General features: G+C 45.2%; 1 protein-coding gene across 2 annotated transcripts; it reads left to right on the top strand.

Annotated features, from left to right (window-relative positions):
• The first annotated feature begins 206 nt into the window (after positions 1 to 206).
• TSKU (tsukushi, small leucine rich proteoglycan) lies at positions 207 to 16,798 on the top strand. 2 transcript variants are annotated; one of them, XM_027669626.1, is made up of 3 exons: positions 222 to 252; positions 5,944 to 6,031; positions 13,394 to 16,798. In XM_027669626.1, the coding sequence occupies exon 3, from the start codon at positions 13,399 to 13,401 to the stop codon at positions 14,458 to 14,460; it is 1,062 nt and encodes a 353-aa protein (XP_027525427.1). In that variant the 5' UTR covers positions 222 to 252; positions 5,944 to 6,031; positions 13,394 to 13,398; the 3' UTR covers positions 14,461 to 16,798. The 2 variants fall into 2 exon arrangements, with proteins under 2 accessions (XP_027525506.1, XP_027525427.1); XM_027669705.1 differs by lacking the exon at positions 5,944 to 6,031 and having other exon boundaries at positions 207 to 251.
• The last annotated feature ends 1,863 nt before the right edge of the window (positions 16,799 to 18,661 follow it).

The following is an 18,661-nucleotide window of genomic DNA, read 5'->3' as shown; positions in this document are numbered from 1 at the left end:
CAGGGTTGGGTTGAGGTTCTCTTGCATCCCTATTCTTTAAAACTGAGTTCAAGAATTTAACCAGCATTGAATGGATGGGAGAAAACTGGGACAAAAGAGCTGCAAAACAAAAAAAACATTAAAAAGTTTTTTGTTTTTTGTTTTTGTTTTTGTTTTTTTTTTAATAGGAAAAACATTCTGTGCTTCCCCAGCCCCACAGTGAGCAGCTGTGTGTGCCACCCCAGTGCTAGACAGAGCTGGGAAGAAAAAAGGTGAGCTGCTGTCTTTCAGAGGTTTAGAGTTTTCCTTCCATCCCTAACTGTTGGTTTTTTTTTATCCTCTTTCAGTCTCTCCTCCTTCCTCCTCCTCCTTCTTCTCCTCTCTCTTGTTAGCTGGTTGATGGGGAGAAGCAGAGGCTGAAGGGTGGGATAAGACAAGGCATCCTTGTCCGGCAGCCCTCCTGACCCCTGACACCCCCAGGCTCTGCACGGTAGCTGCAGTACTGGCTGCCTTGGCAGGCTATCAAAAGAAACTTCCGAACACTGAGATGTTGAGGGCTGGGAAGAGATAAAGGGTGTCTTGAGCAAGCCATTTCTTGTCTTAAAACTTGGCACCTGAACCTATCGAGGCAAATGTATGAATGGCACAGCCACTCGTTAGAGGAAAACCCGGAGATTTTTTTACTGCAATTTTTTTTTTATTTTATTTTCCTGGGAGTTTTCATTGTATGTATGGTGTGCGGCAGGGGAGAAGGAAATATGTGCTCTGGGAATTTCCTCAGCCTCCCTGCTCTGGGGAGCAAATGCTGCAAGAGATTAAACCAACCTGGCTGCCTCAGCATGGCACATTCCTGAGTTGCATAAAGCAGGCTGGCGATCTGTATGTCAGAGTAGTGGCAAACTGGAAAAAAAGCACTTTATCTTCACCGTAGCTAACAGAGGGCCATGTGCTGTGTGTAATATCTGAGTGTCAGCACCTGTGGGATTTCTTTTCCTTCCTCTTTCTCCCGTCCTGCTTCTTTTTTGCAGTCTGTGTCTCTGTGATGTTGACTCCTCTCCTTTTCCCTGATTCTTGCCAGCAACTCAAACCCTGGAGTGGGGAGAGAAATCACAGAATGGTTTGGGTTGGACCTTTTAGATCATCCAGTTCCAACTCCACTGCCATGGGCAGAGACATCTTCCACTAGATCAGCTTGTTTAGAGTCCCATCCAAACCTGGCCAACACTTTCAGGGATGGGGACTAATTTTACTGAATTTTGGTGGGTTTTTTTACTTTGAATAAGATCACCCTCATCAGAAAAAATTAAAACTTAGAGGCAAACTTGTGTTGTGACAGACAGGTCAGGCTAGATGTGATTCCTTAACCCCATAATGTCTGAAGTGACACATGTGTGTGAGGATTGTGTGACTAGTCTCCAAGTGGGACAGGAGACATCCCTGACCTCAAAATTGACCATTTTCCTCCCATCCTTGAGAATGAGATGTCTGTAGGAGGGGGCGTGGTGAGGCCAAGTTTCACAGAGCAGGATGGATGAGATCCTTTCTCCAAAGCCCTTTAATCCCAGTGCAAAGGTTCAGTTCATGCAGAAGGTGCAGCCCCTCTGTCTATCCAGGACTAGAGTGTTGCAACCTCTTGCAAGAGATCTCCAATTCAAAGGATTACAGGATTATAGAGTAACTCTGAACCTGGCCAGTCTCATAAAATGGGGGAGAGCATTGCTTTTCTGGACCATCCCGAAATGTTCCATGGTGATGTCTCTGTCTCCTGTGTTGACAACATGATGCATGGTGGCCTCTCCTGGCATTGAGGTGAGGAACAGGGTGCAAGGAGTCAGCACCATGTAGCCCATATGGGGGGTGTGTATTAGGATGCTGTGATTTGGGAAGTCTTACTCTGCCTGTCTGTGAAATCAGACCAAATTAGGTTAGGAAGTGGCTTAATACACAGTTAAATGGTAAAGAAAGATGGTTGTCTGCATCCAGATGACTCACAACAACTCTATGTTATGGCAGAAGTGCCACAGAGCAGCACCAAAAGCAAGGGCCAAAGGTCGGGGCAGAATGGAGGCAGGGGAGCTGAGCAGCACAGGTGAGCAGAGGTCCCTGGAGGGGCAGGCATGCTGTTGGCTGTCACCAAGACTGCAGCCATACTTCAGAGTCCATGAACACTGATGGCCAAGCGCCAAGGGGCACTTAAATACTTCTCCACCACAACCACCTCCCCAAATGTTCCCTTCCCTGTCCCCTGGCCTGACTGCCCATTTTGCAGAAGACAAAGGAGGGCTTGTGTCCCTAGATTGTCCAGACAAGGCAGGAGCTGGACATGGTGCACAAGGACAGCAGTAGCATTTGGCTGGACCAGGTGTGGCAGTGGTGTTGGCTGGAGGCTTCTGCATAGGGTGAGACCAGACTGAACTGACTTGTCCTCCCTTCCCAGTTAAACACAGGGATGGTACCTCCATCCCCACACAGGAATGAACACCTCTTGGTCCTGGTGCTAGTCATTCTTACGATGTCAGGAGGGAAACTGAGGCATACAAATGAGGACTCATGGTAGCATCAGTGGTGAGAAATGGGTCCTGCTGGGGAAATGGCTCTCCCAATCCACTTCAGATGATCTTTCTCCAAAATCCTGCACCGGACAAGAGGGATTGGAGGATCCTGGGCCAAGGAGGAGAGGAAAAGAGCTGAGGAGATACCACACCACCACATCACTGGGGCAATGGAACATCATCTGGGGTGGGAACCATGGAGGTGACAATGCCCTGCTGGTAAACCCTTTATCAGCTTTACCTAGATCCCCTTCCCCTCCCCAAGTCCCCCCTTCCCAAATCTTGTAGGAGACCCACTAGGTGTAGCAAATGTCTTGGGCTTTGCTGGGGTGGGGGCAGTTCCTGAAGCCCCAGCTGATGCTCTACCAAGCAGTTTCACTGGCCTTCATTGTTTGCAGCATCACGATGCAAGAATTGTTGGAGGGGGGGCAAAGAAAGGCCATAAGGAGAATGAGATGGGAGCCTCCAGCTGTGCTGTTTGCAACAATAATGGCCAGGATTGTATTTATTATCTCCTCAGTGGAAGGTCTGCAGCTGCACGCTGAGAGCCACAGACGGCAAAGGGGCCCAGAGATTATTGTGCACGAAAAAAAAAAAACAACCACAAAAATAAATAAAAAGCCCACAAAGAAGCCTGGGCCAGCTGGAGCAGTGCCAAGGGGCACCCAGCCTAACTCCCGGTCTCCTCACTTTGTCCTTCCTTATTGAAGTCAGTAGCCCCGCAGGGCTGTTAGAAGGGAGGTTGGCAGCTGCTGCCTTTCAGAAAACTAAAGATGCATGGGGTCCTCTTAAAATCCTTCTGCCAAGGTGGGAGGTGTTGCCCAGCCAGGGTGAATTTGTTTTCCCTCTGCTTTCTCATGATTTTTGCCAGTGCTGGTGCACCAGGACCAAGGCACGCCGTCAGTGTTTGAACACCTGGTTTGCAGCCACCTCTAATTCAATAAACTTAATTATCTTGGAGGTCTTTTCCAACCTTGATAATTCTCTGATTCAAGGAAAAATAACTGGAAAACCATTAGAGCTACAGAATGATGGGGCTGTGTTGAGCTATTTGCTCCTGAGGGATGTATCTCACCATGAAAGGACAGAGACATCACCCTGGGATATATCACCTTCTCCTTGGCAGCATCCCTCCTCTCGTTTGCTTCCTTCCTCCTGCCTAGCTTAGCTTCTCCAAGGGAACCCATCTATGTCTACCCATGCAGCATGGTCCTTCTGCAGCTCAGATCAGCCCTCTGGGGTGGTTGGAAGCAAACCGGGTCAGGAATGTGGGGTACATCCATAGACATCACACCTTTCCCTCATTGACCAGATAGCTGCTGGTGGGTCCCTGCAACCCGCGCTTTCTTGGGGTAGAACGTTGTATATGCCATCCTGGATACATGTCTGGCATGTGGCATTTCCCAGCTGGGCACAGTGACATGGCTAATCAGCTCTTATAACAGCTAAAACCAAGTATCCATCATGGGTAGGTTTCACCTCCCTGTGTTGCACCTCTTAACATTCCTTGCTATCATATGGTGTTCATCCCAGAGTGCATTCCTCTGGAATTATATCATGTCTCTGGGAGCTGGTGTGCAAGGAAAAAGTATCATTGTAGCAGAATCCAGCATAGGAACCAGCTGGACAGTCAGGTGTGCATCACCAAGGACTGAGGCTTTAGGAGAAGCTTGCTGTGATCATTTTAGCTTTCAGTAATTGACTACTTAAGAAAGAAGGAGGGTTTAATCCTGCCCAGGTTACTGCTGTGATTTGGTAAAGCATGGGTACTCACAGGTTCCCTTTGTGCCTCACAGTGAGTCCTTGGGCATTGGAGATGATCAGGCAGGGGGATCTGTTTGTAGCTTCACTAGGTCTTTCTACAGCAGTATGCATCAAGACTGGCATAAAACTGTGTAAACCTCTCCTTTGGCTATGAAACACCATGTGAAGGGCTGGTCTCTTCCCAAGTTTGTGCCAAAATAATGGAGACCTCCCGTTCTGGGACATGTCACTATGATAAAAATTCTATTTGGACTGAGTTTGAGTTGTGTTAAGAAAACATTTGTGTTCCTGGCTGAGATGAGGTCTCTGCTATACTCAGTGAGTGCCAGGATAGTGAAATCTCCTGTTCCTTGAAATGCTCACAGTTAAAAAGCAGAGGGGGGAGGATGAGAAATAGGGGTTGTTGTGAGTAAAAGAATTCGGGGTGGTCATGGCTGGGGTGATTTTAGCTCAAGTCCTGAGCTCTTATATCCATTGCAGGCGCCTTTGATTGATTCTGTGCAACTCCAGGCTGCTGGGAAACTGTGTGTGGCTGCGAATGCTCCCAGTTTGAGCAGTCCTGCAGCTGGTATAGCCAGGAGGCAATGGCGAGGCTGGGATGTTCACATCCTGTCTGCTCCCAGAAAACCCTGTGAATCCCTCCTGGTGTTACTGGGAGGTGCTACACCACTCCAACACCTGCCTTCCCCTGCCCCCAGCTGCTCAGGAGGTTTGGCAGACAATTTCCTTTCAGGAATGCCCCCTCTGGGCACAAGCACAACTTGACTTGAGGCTGGAGAGTAAAATTGCTTTCAAAAGCCATGGGAGACTAATTCCTCCACCTGGAATAAAACTGCTGTTACCCTGAAAGCTTCCTGGGCTGAGCAGAGGAGGGAATTTTTTTGCAAACCCTGGTGCCATGGTGATTTAATTCCTAATTTGCCCGTGCTGGAGGTAGCACCAGAATTTTCCCACTCAAGGCAAAATTCCTGGGAGTTGGGCTGCTGTTTGCTCATAAAATGTGGCTTTTCAAGGCATGCAGCTCTCAGGGTGGCAGAAATTCTATTTCAGCCATGAATGTAAATGAGCTGGAACTTACTGTATGGGCTGGCAGACCTGCCCGCACATGTTTCCTTTTGTCAGAGCCCAAAATACACCACCCTGCACCTTGATTTCCTCCTTCAGCAATGAGGGATGCTGGAGGGGAAAGCTTGCACAAGTGGAATAAACTATTAGCTGTTTAAACACTAGGATGTTAAATTATCTGTGACCTCTTGCAAAGCAGATGGGATTTGTGACATTAACAGTTGAAACAAAGATTATTTTAATAGGTCTCTCCATTTCTTTCTTAAATAAAGGAATTTTTTTTTACATTTAAAAAATTAGAGCAGAGACTTTCAGTTGAGCAGGGGTGTCAGTCTCTTCTCCCAAGTAACAAGCAATAGGACAAGAAGAGACAGCCTCAAGTTGCGCCAGGGGAGGTTTAGACTGGAAACTGGGGAGAAATTCTTTACCAAGAGGGTTGTCAAGCATTGGAATAGGCTGCCCAGGGAAGTGGTGAAGTCACCATCCCTGGAAGTCTTTAAAAGATGCATAGATGTGGCACTTGGGGACATGGTTTAGTGGTGGATTTGGCAGTGCTGGGTTAACAGTTGAATTCAATGATCTTTGATTCTATATTTGAAAACAGACCCACAGTGTGGAGCTGTAGGGTTCCCTCTAGATCAATCCCAAATGTCTTCTCTGCAGCCTGCATAGTGAGTTGAGGGGAAGTTTGGTTTTGGCTTTGGGGTTGTGAAAAGCTTCTAATGCTCAACAATTTGGCTTTGCCCTTGCTCTTGTCTACTCTATCCCATGTAACTTCTACAAAAATCTTCCTAAAGGATGGAGAACACAGGTCAGATGCTCAAAAATCATTGCTGTTTTGGCTCAGTAATTTCTCTATGTCCAGAGAGGAGAAAAGTTAATGGAGATAACTAGGGTCTGGGTAAAATGAGGAATGGTGTCTTGTTTTTTCATTCCTTGCCCCTTCTGGCTGTCCACAACCCAAATTCCATGGGTTTTGGTGAGATTCAACTTATGCAAAGACAGACCTGATGCAGAGCAGTGAGGTTCTTGTTCAGATCTGGGAGCAGAATCTTGTCTCTCTTTATCCAGCTTCTTCACCCTTCACTAGTCTCTACTTGGACACTGAGCCATTGACTTCAACTGTTTGAGTATGACCATCCAGCCAATTCCTTGTCCACTGAGTCATCCGTCACCAAATCCATGTTTCTCCAAAGAGTAGGATGTTGTGTGGATTAGTGTCAAATGCTTTGCACAAGTCCAGGAAGATAACATCAGTCTCTTCCCCCATCCACCAACACTGTAACAGCGTCATAGAAGGCCATGAAATTTGTCCAGACGGATTTGCCCTTAGTAAAGTCGTGTTGGCAGTCACCAATCACCTCCTTATTTTCCATGTGCCTTAGCAAAGTTTCCATGAGGATCTGCTCCATGATCTGTCTGGGTAAAATAATTAAAGCAGAAAGAAATTCATGGAGAAATATTTTCTTTTTTCTTTCTCATTCCCTGCATTTAATTCTGATTTTTGCCACTAAGCAGGAAGATGGAGCAAAAAGTGTTCAGGCACCTGCAGGAGGATTTTTAGCTCCTGTTCAGGCCCTTGGTGTCTCTTTACATTGAGTCATAAGGGCTAAAGCCACCATCCCAGTGTCTGAGTATCCCCTCATCCCAATGCTTGTATGCACTGGTGAGGGAAACAGGGTTGCATATCCCCTTCTTTATATATTGGGTAATTGGGGATGGCTCTGCTGTCTGAGAAGCTTTGTAGTACCCAATGATAAAACCATCAGTGTGAAGAGTGAAAACTTATTCCCCAAAAGCAACTTGTGCAATATCTCCTGATGGAGGGCTCCATGAAATCAAGTGTAATTTGGAAGAGCCAAGGGACTAATTCTCATCCTGCTGTTACTGACACCTAGAATAATTCCACTGAACTCTCTCAAACCCATCTAAAATGCAGGATCAGACATAAAAAAAAGATACTTCTTGGATTCCCATTATCTTTCATCTCCCTAAATCCAAGAAGTCATAAACACTGAGTATAAAACCAGGACTGCTTGCGAAGTGTCCTCCAAAGCAGCAAACAACAAAAAGTAAGAATTGAGTCAGAAAACACCATTCCTATTTACACCAAAGCTTCTTTGTGAGGTTTAATAATATCTATTGATGGAGTATATACAATTCTTTCCAGTGTGCATGTGGGGAACCTTTCTGCAGGAAGAATGAGTCTGAAGCAGGTAACGGAAAAGCCTGGGTGACTTCTACTTTCAATGGATTCACCAAAAAAAAAAAAAAAAAGTAACCTTGTCAGCAACAGACTCTTTATTATGGAAGGAGGGTGTGTCTGCAGTTAAGGGTTTAATGGTCTCTGGGTGTAGGCTGGTTTAAGCTAGTTTTGCTGTTTGCTCAAATTGGTATATGGGATCTGGAGACCCAACCACGATTTCATCTGTGGCATCATTTGAGCTCAGCCTGGGAGAGTCCACACTGGAAAAGTGTAGCTGCTGCTAGTGCTGCACTTTAGTCAGTAATTATTCTAATTTTACAGAATAATTAATGGGTGGAGAAGTGGGAGAAAGATCTCTGATGCAATTTTGTTGTCAAAGAAGCAACTCTGGAACATCCTGGTGCTCTGGAGCCACAATTCCAGCTGCCAGTTAGCCTCCCCAATATTTAAAGAGAGGATGAGCCAACTCTCTCTTCTTCTTTTTTTTTTTTTTTTTTTTTTTTTTTCAGTCTGGAGGATTTATGGCCTCTGTCATAACCTATGTACTTGTTTCACTTTCCAGTAAAATTCCTTTTCCCTGACCCCAATTAGTGTTGGCAGTCAAGTGAGCCTGGTGAGCTTTGCTATAAAGACTTTGTTTTTTCTTTACTTGGCTGATGTAAGAGGCAGAATACAATCCCAAAATTTTCATTCTGATTAAATACTATTGCTAATATAACTCCTCTGTCCTTTGCTAGAATAACAACTCTATTTGCGATAGGTGGACTTCTGCCCTTCCTTTTTACCTCTTTTCTTTGAAAGTTGCTCTATTTGCTGTTAATCCAGAATTAATATTGGCAAAAACCTTGGAAATTACCAGGATCTGTCCACCGTGCCTAATAGATTCATGTCATTTCTGATCTGCTCTAACTGTAGGCTGCCATGGGAAAGACAGATCTTGTTTTTCCCACTCCTGTGTCACAGCTGGTAACCCTGTGGCTGATCACCCTGATTTGTTGAAATGCTGACCCAGCAGAGGGGAAAGAGGAAGTTTAGGGGCTTTTTGCTGGATGAGTGAGCTGATCTAGTTCATCCCAGTGCACCTGGTTATTGTGTGGAACATGGGTTTGGAAGGTGCAGCCAAGAATGGGGTGGGAAGCAGTAACGAGGGAGACTGGGCATCCTATTCTGCCATGGACAAGGGATAGAGGGTATCTCCAAGAATGTGTCTGGTTTTAGGTAGGTTTCATCCCCTTCTAGAGCAATTCTTTTCTCTTTGCCCCACCGTAGAGACAACTTGGTGGTTTTGCACTTCTTACTCATATACCTCAAGCTTCATTGGGTGATTTTGGGTCTTCAGCCCCAATTCCAGCTGCGACACTTTGCTGAGGTGCATGTTCAGGGAGGTTGAGGGGTGCAGAATGAAGAATGAGGCAACTGTGTCCCTACACCATCAAACAACAAACTTTAAAACACCTCCCCTTGTATAATTTTTTAATTATTCCTTGAATTTTGGCTATAGGGAATTCCAGCTTGGTGGTTGCCAGGGCAACTGGAGATAGCCCAAATATCTGCATTCCCAATGTGGGGGACCAGTCCCCAAGCAGTGGGTTTTCATCCAGGGAGGAAGGCGATAGCTCATCTCCCTAATGAGAAAAGTCTTTAAGGGAGAGAAGGAGGAAATCAAGTGTAATGAGAAACATTAATTTCCAACAACACAAGGAACAAGGCTTTCCTCTCTTCCACCTTTCTCCACCATCAGCTAAGACCTGGGATTCCTCTGCAGTCTGGTTTTAAAATCAGATTTTAATACTGGAGGCTTTTTGGCACGGAAATCTCAGTGTGAGTTTTCTGCATGGGTCCTGCCACACAATGTTGCAGTGGATCAGCATAGAAGGGATAAGGTATCAGGGCATCTGCAGGCTCAAGGAGAGATGTGGGATTGGGTAGAAGGCTAAAGCCCTGCTAGGAACTTAATCCAACATTGGCTGCATTAACCACCACTGGTTCCTTGAGGTTGTTTCAGAGCATTTGCCATGCAGAAAGGATGAGCAAGTTATAAAGATCAGAGCCCTGCAGCCACTTATGGGCACCAGAAACCTGTGGGTGATGTTGCACCCCCCGCAGCTTCTATTGAAATCAGTGGGTTTAACAAGTCCCCTAGACCTGTTAGATGGCCAAAACTTATCACTGGGATCTCTGCACACCTCAACAGCCATAGAAATGAAGATGTCATCGCTGAACCAGCCCCAGGGCGGGCTGCTTTGTCCCAGTGACTTTCCCCTCACTATCCCAAGTGATGCTGCTAGTGGTTTCTGGTCCAAGGTGTTTTCCCCAGATGAAGCTCCCTAGTGCTGCAAGAGGATAACTCCTCTTCCTTTTATGAGGGGATACCTTGGCTTCCTGCCTTTATCGACAAAGCAGCTGGTAGGCAGCAATCCAAGGCAATTTGATGCAGTTTCAAATGCACACTGTACACAGATGAACTGTAAATGCCTGGGGCATGTTTCTTTCCCCATTTCAGAGAGAGCTATCGATTGCTCCACACAATGATAAAGCATGCCTGTACCTGACTACGGTCTTTGTTGATTATCTGGCAATGCAGGAGTCTCTTTCTTGGATTGGAAGATGACCAGTAACTATTTCTCCTATCTTTCATCAGTGCTATTAACCAAGTGGCATGTTAGCCTATGAATGCTTCATATTGCTCCATAAGGGAGTTTTTAACTGGTAGTAATGGATTGTATCCCATCTGCAAAGCAATTGCAGAGCCAGAAAGGGAGAATTTGTGGAAGTGCTGTGAGGAGGGAAGAGGCAATATATACTGTGCAAATACCTCAGCTGAGCTTTGTGTACTGCATTTCAGCTGTGTAAGGTTTTATCCTTGCTGCTGGCTGGAGTGATGAATGTTGCAGTGGGAGTCACTGTATCTGCCCACTTCTGGCAATCATTTTTGAGGCTGATCAGGAAGGGAATTCCCATGTCAAAAGGGGTTTGAGCAGCCACATATCGAAGCTCAGCACTGGTTTTGATTCTTATGTCAGTTCATAGAATCATAGGATAGTTTTGTTTGGAAGGGACCATTTAAAGGCCATCCACTGTACCTCTCCCACAATATGCATGGACATCTTCAACTAGATCAGGTTGCTCAGAGCCCCATCCAACCTGGCCTAGAATGTTTGCAGGAATGGGGCATCTATCACCCCTCTGGGCAACCAGTGCCAGTTTTTTACCACACTCATCAAAATAGATTTCTTCCTTACATCTAGTCTGAGTCATCCCTGTTCTAGTTTAAAACCAGCGCCCTTTGTCCTATCACTACAGGCTCTATTAAAAAGTCTGTTCCCAGTTAAGCTAGGACTTTGGAGATTGTCCTCTTTTTTCAAATGCCCCAGCAGGAGACTATGAAGGCCTTAGCAGCTCTCGGAAAGTCAAATATCACACTGGTCTGTCTTTGGACTTGCTGGTATGTGATTCAGCTCCCATCAGAGCTAAAACAATGCCATGAGGAACTGAGTTGGGCTTTTGAAGAAGTTGGGAGGTACTTTCCACGTTGAGACATCAAGCAGGAATAGCCACTGGGTGAAATTTGGGAGAAGAAATACCAGTAGGCTGAGCTGACACTAATGCAGGTACTTCCCATGAGTCATTTAACATTTGAGTTTTTGCAGTTTTAGTTTACAAGGAGCTCCCCACTGCTGTAACTTTCCCTGGTAACAAAACATTTCAATGCACTCCAAATGCAGCTTCATGAAAAAAGAAAAAGAGTAGTATTCGTTTTAGGAGGGACTGCAGAAGAGAGCAAGCTATGTCTCTGTGAACCAGAGGGGATCAACCTTAATGTCATTAGGAAAGGGATATCTGGAAACATATCTGCAGAAAAGAGCTCTACCCGCTGTGTCCCCTTTGCACACATATGTGTTTTCTCAAGAAACACTTGAGATGGGCTGAGACTAGGGCTCATCTTACGGATTTTCTGTTATTTCTGTAGAATAATGGACTCCAGAGGATTACATGCTGGCGTTTAGCAGTGGTTTGGTTCAAGGCAATTTGGCCAGAGCCCCAATCTCTGTTCTCTATTTGCAGGAGGTCTGGGAGACACTGCCAGACAACTCATATCGGTGATCAGGACAATATTTCTGCAGTATTTTTTCCCCTTTGCATTTCTTTGCATATTGGCAAGTAGTCCCCAATCAGTCTCCTGGGAATGAGAGCCAAGAAGATCACGCTGAAGAGGGAGAGAAACTGATGCCAAGGGGTGGGTGAGGGAAGATGAAGTGTGAATTTCTAGGAAATGGTCTTCGGAATGTGCAAGGGCTATGGGGAAGGTGCCTCAGCCAGATCAAAGAGTGTGTGGGAAAGATGATACTGCAAGGAAGTTAATGAAGTGCTTTTAAAGAGTGGTGGGAAAGGTGAGAATAGAGACCAGGGAGGCTGAAGTAATGATGGGAACATACATTTAAAGGGGCGTTTTTTTAATTTTTTCTTGTTAAATAAGTGCTTGACACATGACTGTCTGTTCATGGCCAGCAGCATAGCCAAGGACTGATGCTGACAGATCTGCTCGCCTGGTTTGGTGGGATTTTTTGTTGCTGATCTCCTGGATACCTTGTTTGTAAGGCGTGAGGAGTCATCACCCATGACTGCAATGGGAACCAGTGAGGACAGTCCTTGCTGCCACTGCTGACCTTCAGGATGCTGGCATGCTCCAATTTACCTTCTCCAGAAATGCAGAGCTAAAGCTTTTTTGGCTGTCTCTTGAAATCATACAGCTGCTGTTGCCCACAGTTGTGTGAAGGAGCTGTTAGGATGGGATCTGAAGATGTCCAGCAGAGCCAGGGAGGTGCAGATCAGCTCTCTACCTCCATTGTCTGTGATGGTGGAGGGACAGAAATGTTTTGGATGGAGGAGGGTCAAAACCAGAGGGGTGGAGAGAGCTTCTTTCTTGCTGGCATTGTTAATCAGAGAGAATACTTATTGTAATTAGCAAAGGCTCCCCAGAGGCTCTATATGAAGCAAATTGTCTCTCTCCACTGTGCAGGAGGCTGGGCCCACCACAGCAAAGTCTGGGTTATACTGAGCAACCCTTGGCTCCTCTGCTCTGCTAGGTGAGGAGCCAAGGGGCTGTTGTCTTCCTACTGCCACCAGCCCAAAGAGGGTTGTTTCTAGCCACCTGATAGAAAAACATGATCATACCTACCTAAAAACTTCTAAATTTGCATCTGAAGTCTGACCAAGGGAGACATTCTGTCCATTTGGGCAGTAAGCAGGTGGCCTTTTTAGCTGTTCATCCCGGATGTTGTTTTGATGATGCCATTATCTGTTCCCTACAGAAAATTTGAATGGAACTTTGCTTTTTCCTCTTCTGATAAGGCTTTTGGACACCTAAGACTCCCACAGTCTGAATGATTTCTCCAACCTGTCAATTCAGGTCTTGAATTCGGTGCTCCCAAATCTCACAGGGATGTTCTGACATGAAGACCTTTGTTTGCTGAAGTTTTCCAGGTTGTAAAATGACTCAGTGTTTGAGCTGTCATTTAGCTTCTTCCATGGTCCTGTCAAAAGGATGCATGTCAGATAGATTGTGCTTTAAGGCAGCCTACTGTTCTTGCAGCTCATTTCCACTTTTGTCTTAACTTGGTTATATGTGCAAAGACTGTTGACCCAATTTGTTTTCTCCATTAAGTTCCCACTGGGGTGTTTGGGATATCCATGCTATTTAAGGCTATTCTTAACCTATCCTTTTGGAAAGAGAGAGGAGAAGAATGCATAGCTCAAAGAGTTACACATCTTCCGTAAAGTAATTTCTACAGCAATTAATCTGTTTTCTTATTATCTTATTTTCCAGGTACAATGCAGTTCCTGGCCTGGTTCAGTTTGCTGCTTCTCCTTCCTTGTTTTGGTATGACCAAAACCTGCTTCCCCGGCTGCCACTGTGAAGTGGAAACCTTTGGTCTCTTTGACAGTTTTAGCTTGACCAAGGTGGACTGCAGTGGAATAGGCTCACATATTGTTCCTGTCCCAATACCTCTGGATACCTCCTACTTGGATCTATCATCAAACAAACTGGAAACAATAAATGAATCAATGCTTACAGGCCCTGGATACACCACACTGGTGAGTCTTGACCTGAGCTACAACAAAATTGCCAAGATTTCCTCCACAACCTTCTCCAGGCTTCGGTACCTGGAGTCCTTGGATCTGAGTCATAACTCTTTGGAAGTCCTTCCAGAAGACTGTTTCTCCAGTTCTCCTCTTGGCGACATAGATTTGAGCAATAACAAGCTCTTGGATATAGCTATGGATATTTTTGCATCAAAAGGTCAAGGAAAATCCCTGAATGTGGATCTATCCAATAATATGCTCAGCACAATTACAAGGCACCATAAAAAGAGCATCCCCAACATTCAGAATTTAAATCTTTCTGGAAACAGGCTAACATTCGTGCCAAACCTTCAAGGCATTCCTCTCCGATACTTAAATCTTGATGGGAACCCTCTAGTCAAGGTTGAGAAAGGAGACTTCACAGGGCTGAAAGATTTGATTCATTTATCCCTCAGTGGCCTGCGTGGCTTTCAAGAGTTATCTCCTCATAGCTTCAAGGAACTCTCAGCCCTTCAAGTTCTGGATTTATCCAACAATCCCAACTTGAGTTCACTGACTGCCGAAGTTATCTTTGGTCTGAACTCCCTACAAGAGCTCAATCTCTCTGGGACAGGTGTGTTGTCCTTGCCAAAGACTGTGCTGAAATATCTGCCCTCCATCAAAAGCATCACCTTGGGGAAGAACATACAGTGTCTTAAGACCATCAAAGAAGGACAGTACCACCGACAAATTGGGCTGACCAAAAAAGAAGTTCTCATTTGCCATGATAGCCATGGGTCCATAGCAGCAGCACCTTATGTTTCGTGGTGAAAGCTGAGGAGAAGAAGGGGTGGGACAGGGAGGGTGGAGGGCCATGGGATTTGTGTAGGTGTTGGACTGAGATGGCTTGCAGTGTGCCTTTTGTAAAACTGTCAATAATTTATATATTTGTATATGCCAATAGTTAGTTGATTGTGCATTTTATAAACTCTCAAATCTTGGCCCACATTATCTGCAGGCTCCAAACTTTACCTGGTGCATTTTGGTCCTGCACTCATCATGTTGGCCAAGAGCAGTGATGCTGGACAACGGGGGCCAAGCTGCTCTGCAGGTCCCATAGTAGAACAATCAGTCTAGAGCAAACCTTCATGCCTCAGACATGTTTGTAGGAGCAAAGCTACATCTCTCCAAAGCACACACCAAAACGTACCAACTCTGCAGCTGCTTACTTACAAACCCATGCATCATCCTTTTTTTAATTATTACTCCCCAAAATGTGCCTTCTGGATGTTGCTCTCATTAGCAGCACCCTGTTCTTTGTCATGCACTTTCAGTCTTGAAGAAACATTTCCAGACAAAGCTGAACACAGGGTGCTCCTAATGTGCTGGGTTTTACATGTTATTTGCATAGGTGTGCAACAAAAGCTAAGTCAAGAACTTTTCCCACAAGTTTCTCCCTGTTTTTCCATCCTTATCCTTTTCATGTCTAATTAAATTGGTTCCAGCTTTGGCAACCTCCTGTCTTTTTAACCTCAGCAAGCCATTGCTCAGAAATTATGTGCAGCAGAGGAAGGGAAGCAGAGGGGTCTGCCAACAGCCATATCTCATCCAAGAACCAGCCTTCGATGAAGGAGGTTGCAAAGGGAAGAGATCAGGTAGCCTATTTTAGAAAAAAAAAAAAAAAAAGAAAAAATCCCTCCTCCCTTCCTGGGAAAGCTTGGAAGGAAGGAAACTTTGACAGGGATTCTTGTCTTGACAACCTTATCAAACCAAGACGCAGACCTAGAGGATATGAGAGTAAGTTATTTCCATGCTGAACACCACATCTGCTACTCATCTGGGCATATGTAAGGCAACTTCCAGCACCAAAACGCTCTTGAGATTGTGCCAGGGGAAGAATTAGCACTGATGTCGGTGACCATGGAGCACTTTGCTTATCAGAGAAAAGATCTTGGGGTTTTTTTCCAGAGTTGTGGCTTTTCTTTCTCTCACACAACTACTTGGCTGACAACCAAAATCTGATAAAAATCCTGGTCCTCAAAGATTTGATCATTTTTCACTCCACTGTTGAAATGCTGGCAAAGAAAAGGGGAGTCCCTGTGGACCTTCTTCTCCTCCAGGCTAGGAGAAAGTGGGAGAAGGCAGCTCGGCATGACTAAATGCCACGTGTGAAGCCTTCAACTTCCTTATAGGACCAATGGATGTGACTGCTGAGGTCTGGTCCACATCTGGAGTGTTCTGTCCTGGGGGATGGGAAGGGGTGTTGTGAATGGGGTCCTGCTCAAACTGACCTGCAGTTTGATCTGTAAACCCAGCCTTGCATCAATGTTTGAAACTGATACAGGGAGATGGATGTAAAGGTGATGCAGATATAAATCCATCTCACAACTATCCTTTGGAGTGTTGGAAGAAGCTCAGGTTTCATCCCCATACGCCCAATGGTCTTTGCAAATGGAAACTCTGTTGCTCAAAACAGCTGACTTCAGGGATGGTTGAAACCCACTGACTCCACAAAAGTCAGAGTCAACGCCTCACTTTGGATACTGAAATCTGTCTCTCACATTTCCACCTATGTCCATTTCAATAATTTGTTTGGAGACCTTAGGGTGGGATTTTTACCCTTTCAGTGTTGGGGCTTTTACCCCTCTACTGAGCCTTAGCAATGCTCAACCAGCATTCACAGTCACAGAAAACACATTGATTTTCTTAAAAAGGCAATGGGACTGCTTATTGGCAGAGATCTGAAAGGGAACAGGAACCAACTGCACTGCAAGATGGGGGCAGTTTGTGATGAAAGAAGTGGGTTTTTTTAGTTGATCTTGCCTTTTTAAGATAATTCTTTTCTGCTGGCAGAAAATGTATTTTTTTAAAAAGAGAAATTTTTTTAATTTTTTACGTCTGTACATAGATGAAACATTAGGGGTATCACCTACTGTCAAAATTACTGTCTTTTCAGTGCTGTGGTAAATTTAAAACTCAATGTGACAATCCAGTTGAAGACTGCAAGATTTCCTTGTATAATCTCATGCTAGCTGCTAGCTAAACTAGTCTTAGCAAAAGCTGGCAAATACTGTCGCTGTGTAAGTTTGTTTTTTTAAAAGAATCTCTGCAGCATTGTAAGACTTTGTGATTACTCACAATATAATAAAGTGGTTTGGAGGAGAATAAACCCAGATCCCCCAGATTTATTGCTTTAGTGCTGGGAGGGTGACAGCTGTCACTGAGTCTGAAGTGCAATACAGCTTATCTCCCTGCTTGGCTTATCCCCATCACTGTCATGGGTTTTGCATCTCCATACTGGGGGCAGGATTTGTCCCACTGTGTTTGGCTCACTGTGCTCTTCACTGGCAGAAAGGCTTGAGACCTTCACTGGTTGACTTGAAGGAAATTAGGAACACATGGCAATGAAGCAGCACAAGAGTATGTCACACAAATTCCCTGCTCCAGGATCTACTCCAAAGGTTGTAAGAAATAGTGGAGACCTCTTCATGGATTTGGCCAATCTGGGACATGGTCTGCTAGTGTAGAAAGGCTGGATTTGTAGCATGGGTGATGTGAGGAGAGGCCACACACAAGTCCCTGGAAGTGTTATAAAACATGTGGATGTAGCACTTAGGGACATGGTTTAGTGGTGGACTTGGCAGTGTTGCATTAATGGTTGGACTCCATGATCTTAGAGGTCTTCTCCAAACTTAAGGATTCTATGGTTCTGTGGGTGTGGAAGGGAGTAAATGGGTGCAGAAGCGATGCCATGGCACAGAAAGCAGCAGACTGCCAGACTGCAGAGCTTTCAGCAGTGAGATACACATGATCCAGTCTCAGCAGCGCTCTCTGAGGAGTGGGGGCTGCTGCATGGAGGGCTAAGGGCATGCAAAGCCATTGTACCTAAAAAATAAACAGAAACTTCTCTGGAGGGGTATTCCTGCTCTTAAATAGTAAATTTAATTTTAAGTACTTCTTGATGCTGTGTATAAAAGTGGTGCAAGCAGAGACTCACTGAGTAAACTGCCTCTGGGTAGCTGCGGCGTTTCTGTTCCTTCAAAGCCTGAAGGAAGAACTGCAGAGCTGCAGGCTGCCTGGAAGAAGCTGTTAGTTCTTCATCTGCTTCCTCAAACTGCACTGTCCTCCAGGGTGACATACAAGGTACAGTCAGACTATAACCTGGGGGGTGAAATCACCAGAAGAGGCCAGATATTGCTCACAGAACTATTATGGACTGTAGGGAAAAGCCACCACCAACCATTAGAGATGACAGCTCCTGTGCTGTTCACCATAAGGCTGTGACCATTAGACCTCCCTCCTTTTGGATGAAATCCATTCTGCCCTGGGGTGTGGGCTCAGTCAGAGCAGTGGAGAATGTCTTCCTCTCCTGGGGAGGGACACTGTCCTTGGACCCATGGGTCTGAAGCTGTATTTTCCAACCTCACTGTGAATGCCCCACACATATGATGCTCCTTTTCCCTCCCAGTACTTCTTTGGGGCCTTGCCTTAACATCTTATTTTTCTAGTGATTTTTATTCATTATTTAATAAATCAGTTAATTATTTCTATTGTTGTTAATTAAAATATTGTTTTAATTGTTGTAAATTAAAACATTATTTCAATTGTTATTTCTTACTTAAATACCCTTTCCAAAGTCCTTTGAATGGGAAGAAGTATGCCAGCCTCCCTCAGCAACATGAACCTCCACATTGCCCATGTATGTTCCCTCTTCACCAATGGGGTGTGAACATCTGAAACAGCACTAATGACCTCACAGAGGAGGAAAGGCACATGGTGGCTTCAGGGTTGGATAAGCTGAGGAGGCCCTCATGCCAGCTTCCTGAGGCTGCTGTGAGCTTGATAAAATGGTATGATGGGCACCTAGTGTCAGACATAAACCCATGCCAGGAAAGCCACCCTTGCCAGGAAAGCCAGCCAGGTTGGCTAGCTGCAAGTTTTGGCCGTCTCCAGAACTAACTCAGCTCTGTGGCCGGATACGTTTGCCCTGGCAAGCAAGATGGGCATTTTAATTAGAGGCTGAACATTTTTA

The sequence above is a fragment of the Corapipo altera genome, unplaced genomic scaffold, assembly GCF_003945725.1.
Source record: "Corapipo altera isolate COAL_440 unplaced genomic scaffold, ASM394572v1 0, whole genome shotgun sequence".
Classification (NCBI taxonomy): Eukaryota; Metazoa; Chordata; class Aves; order Passeriformes; family Pipridae; genus Corapipo; species Corapipo altera.
Note: the sequence above shows the minus strand (reverse complement) of the source record. Positions and strands in the feature narration are given on the sequence as shown.

What these genes read in the sequence shown, in the direction of transcription:
- TSKU (XM_027669705.1), top strand. Translation starts at nt 13,399, where the DNA reads ATGCAGTTCCTGGCCTGGTTCAGTTTGCTGCTTCTCCTTCCTTGTTTT.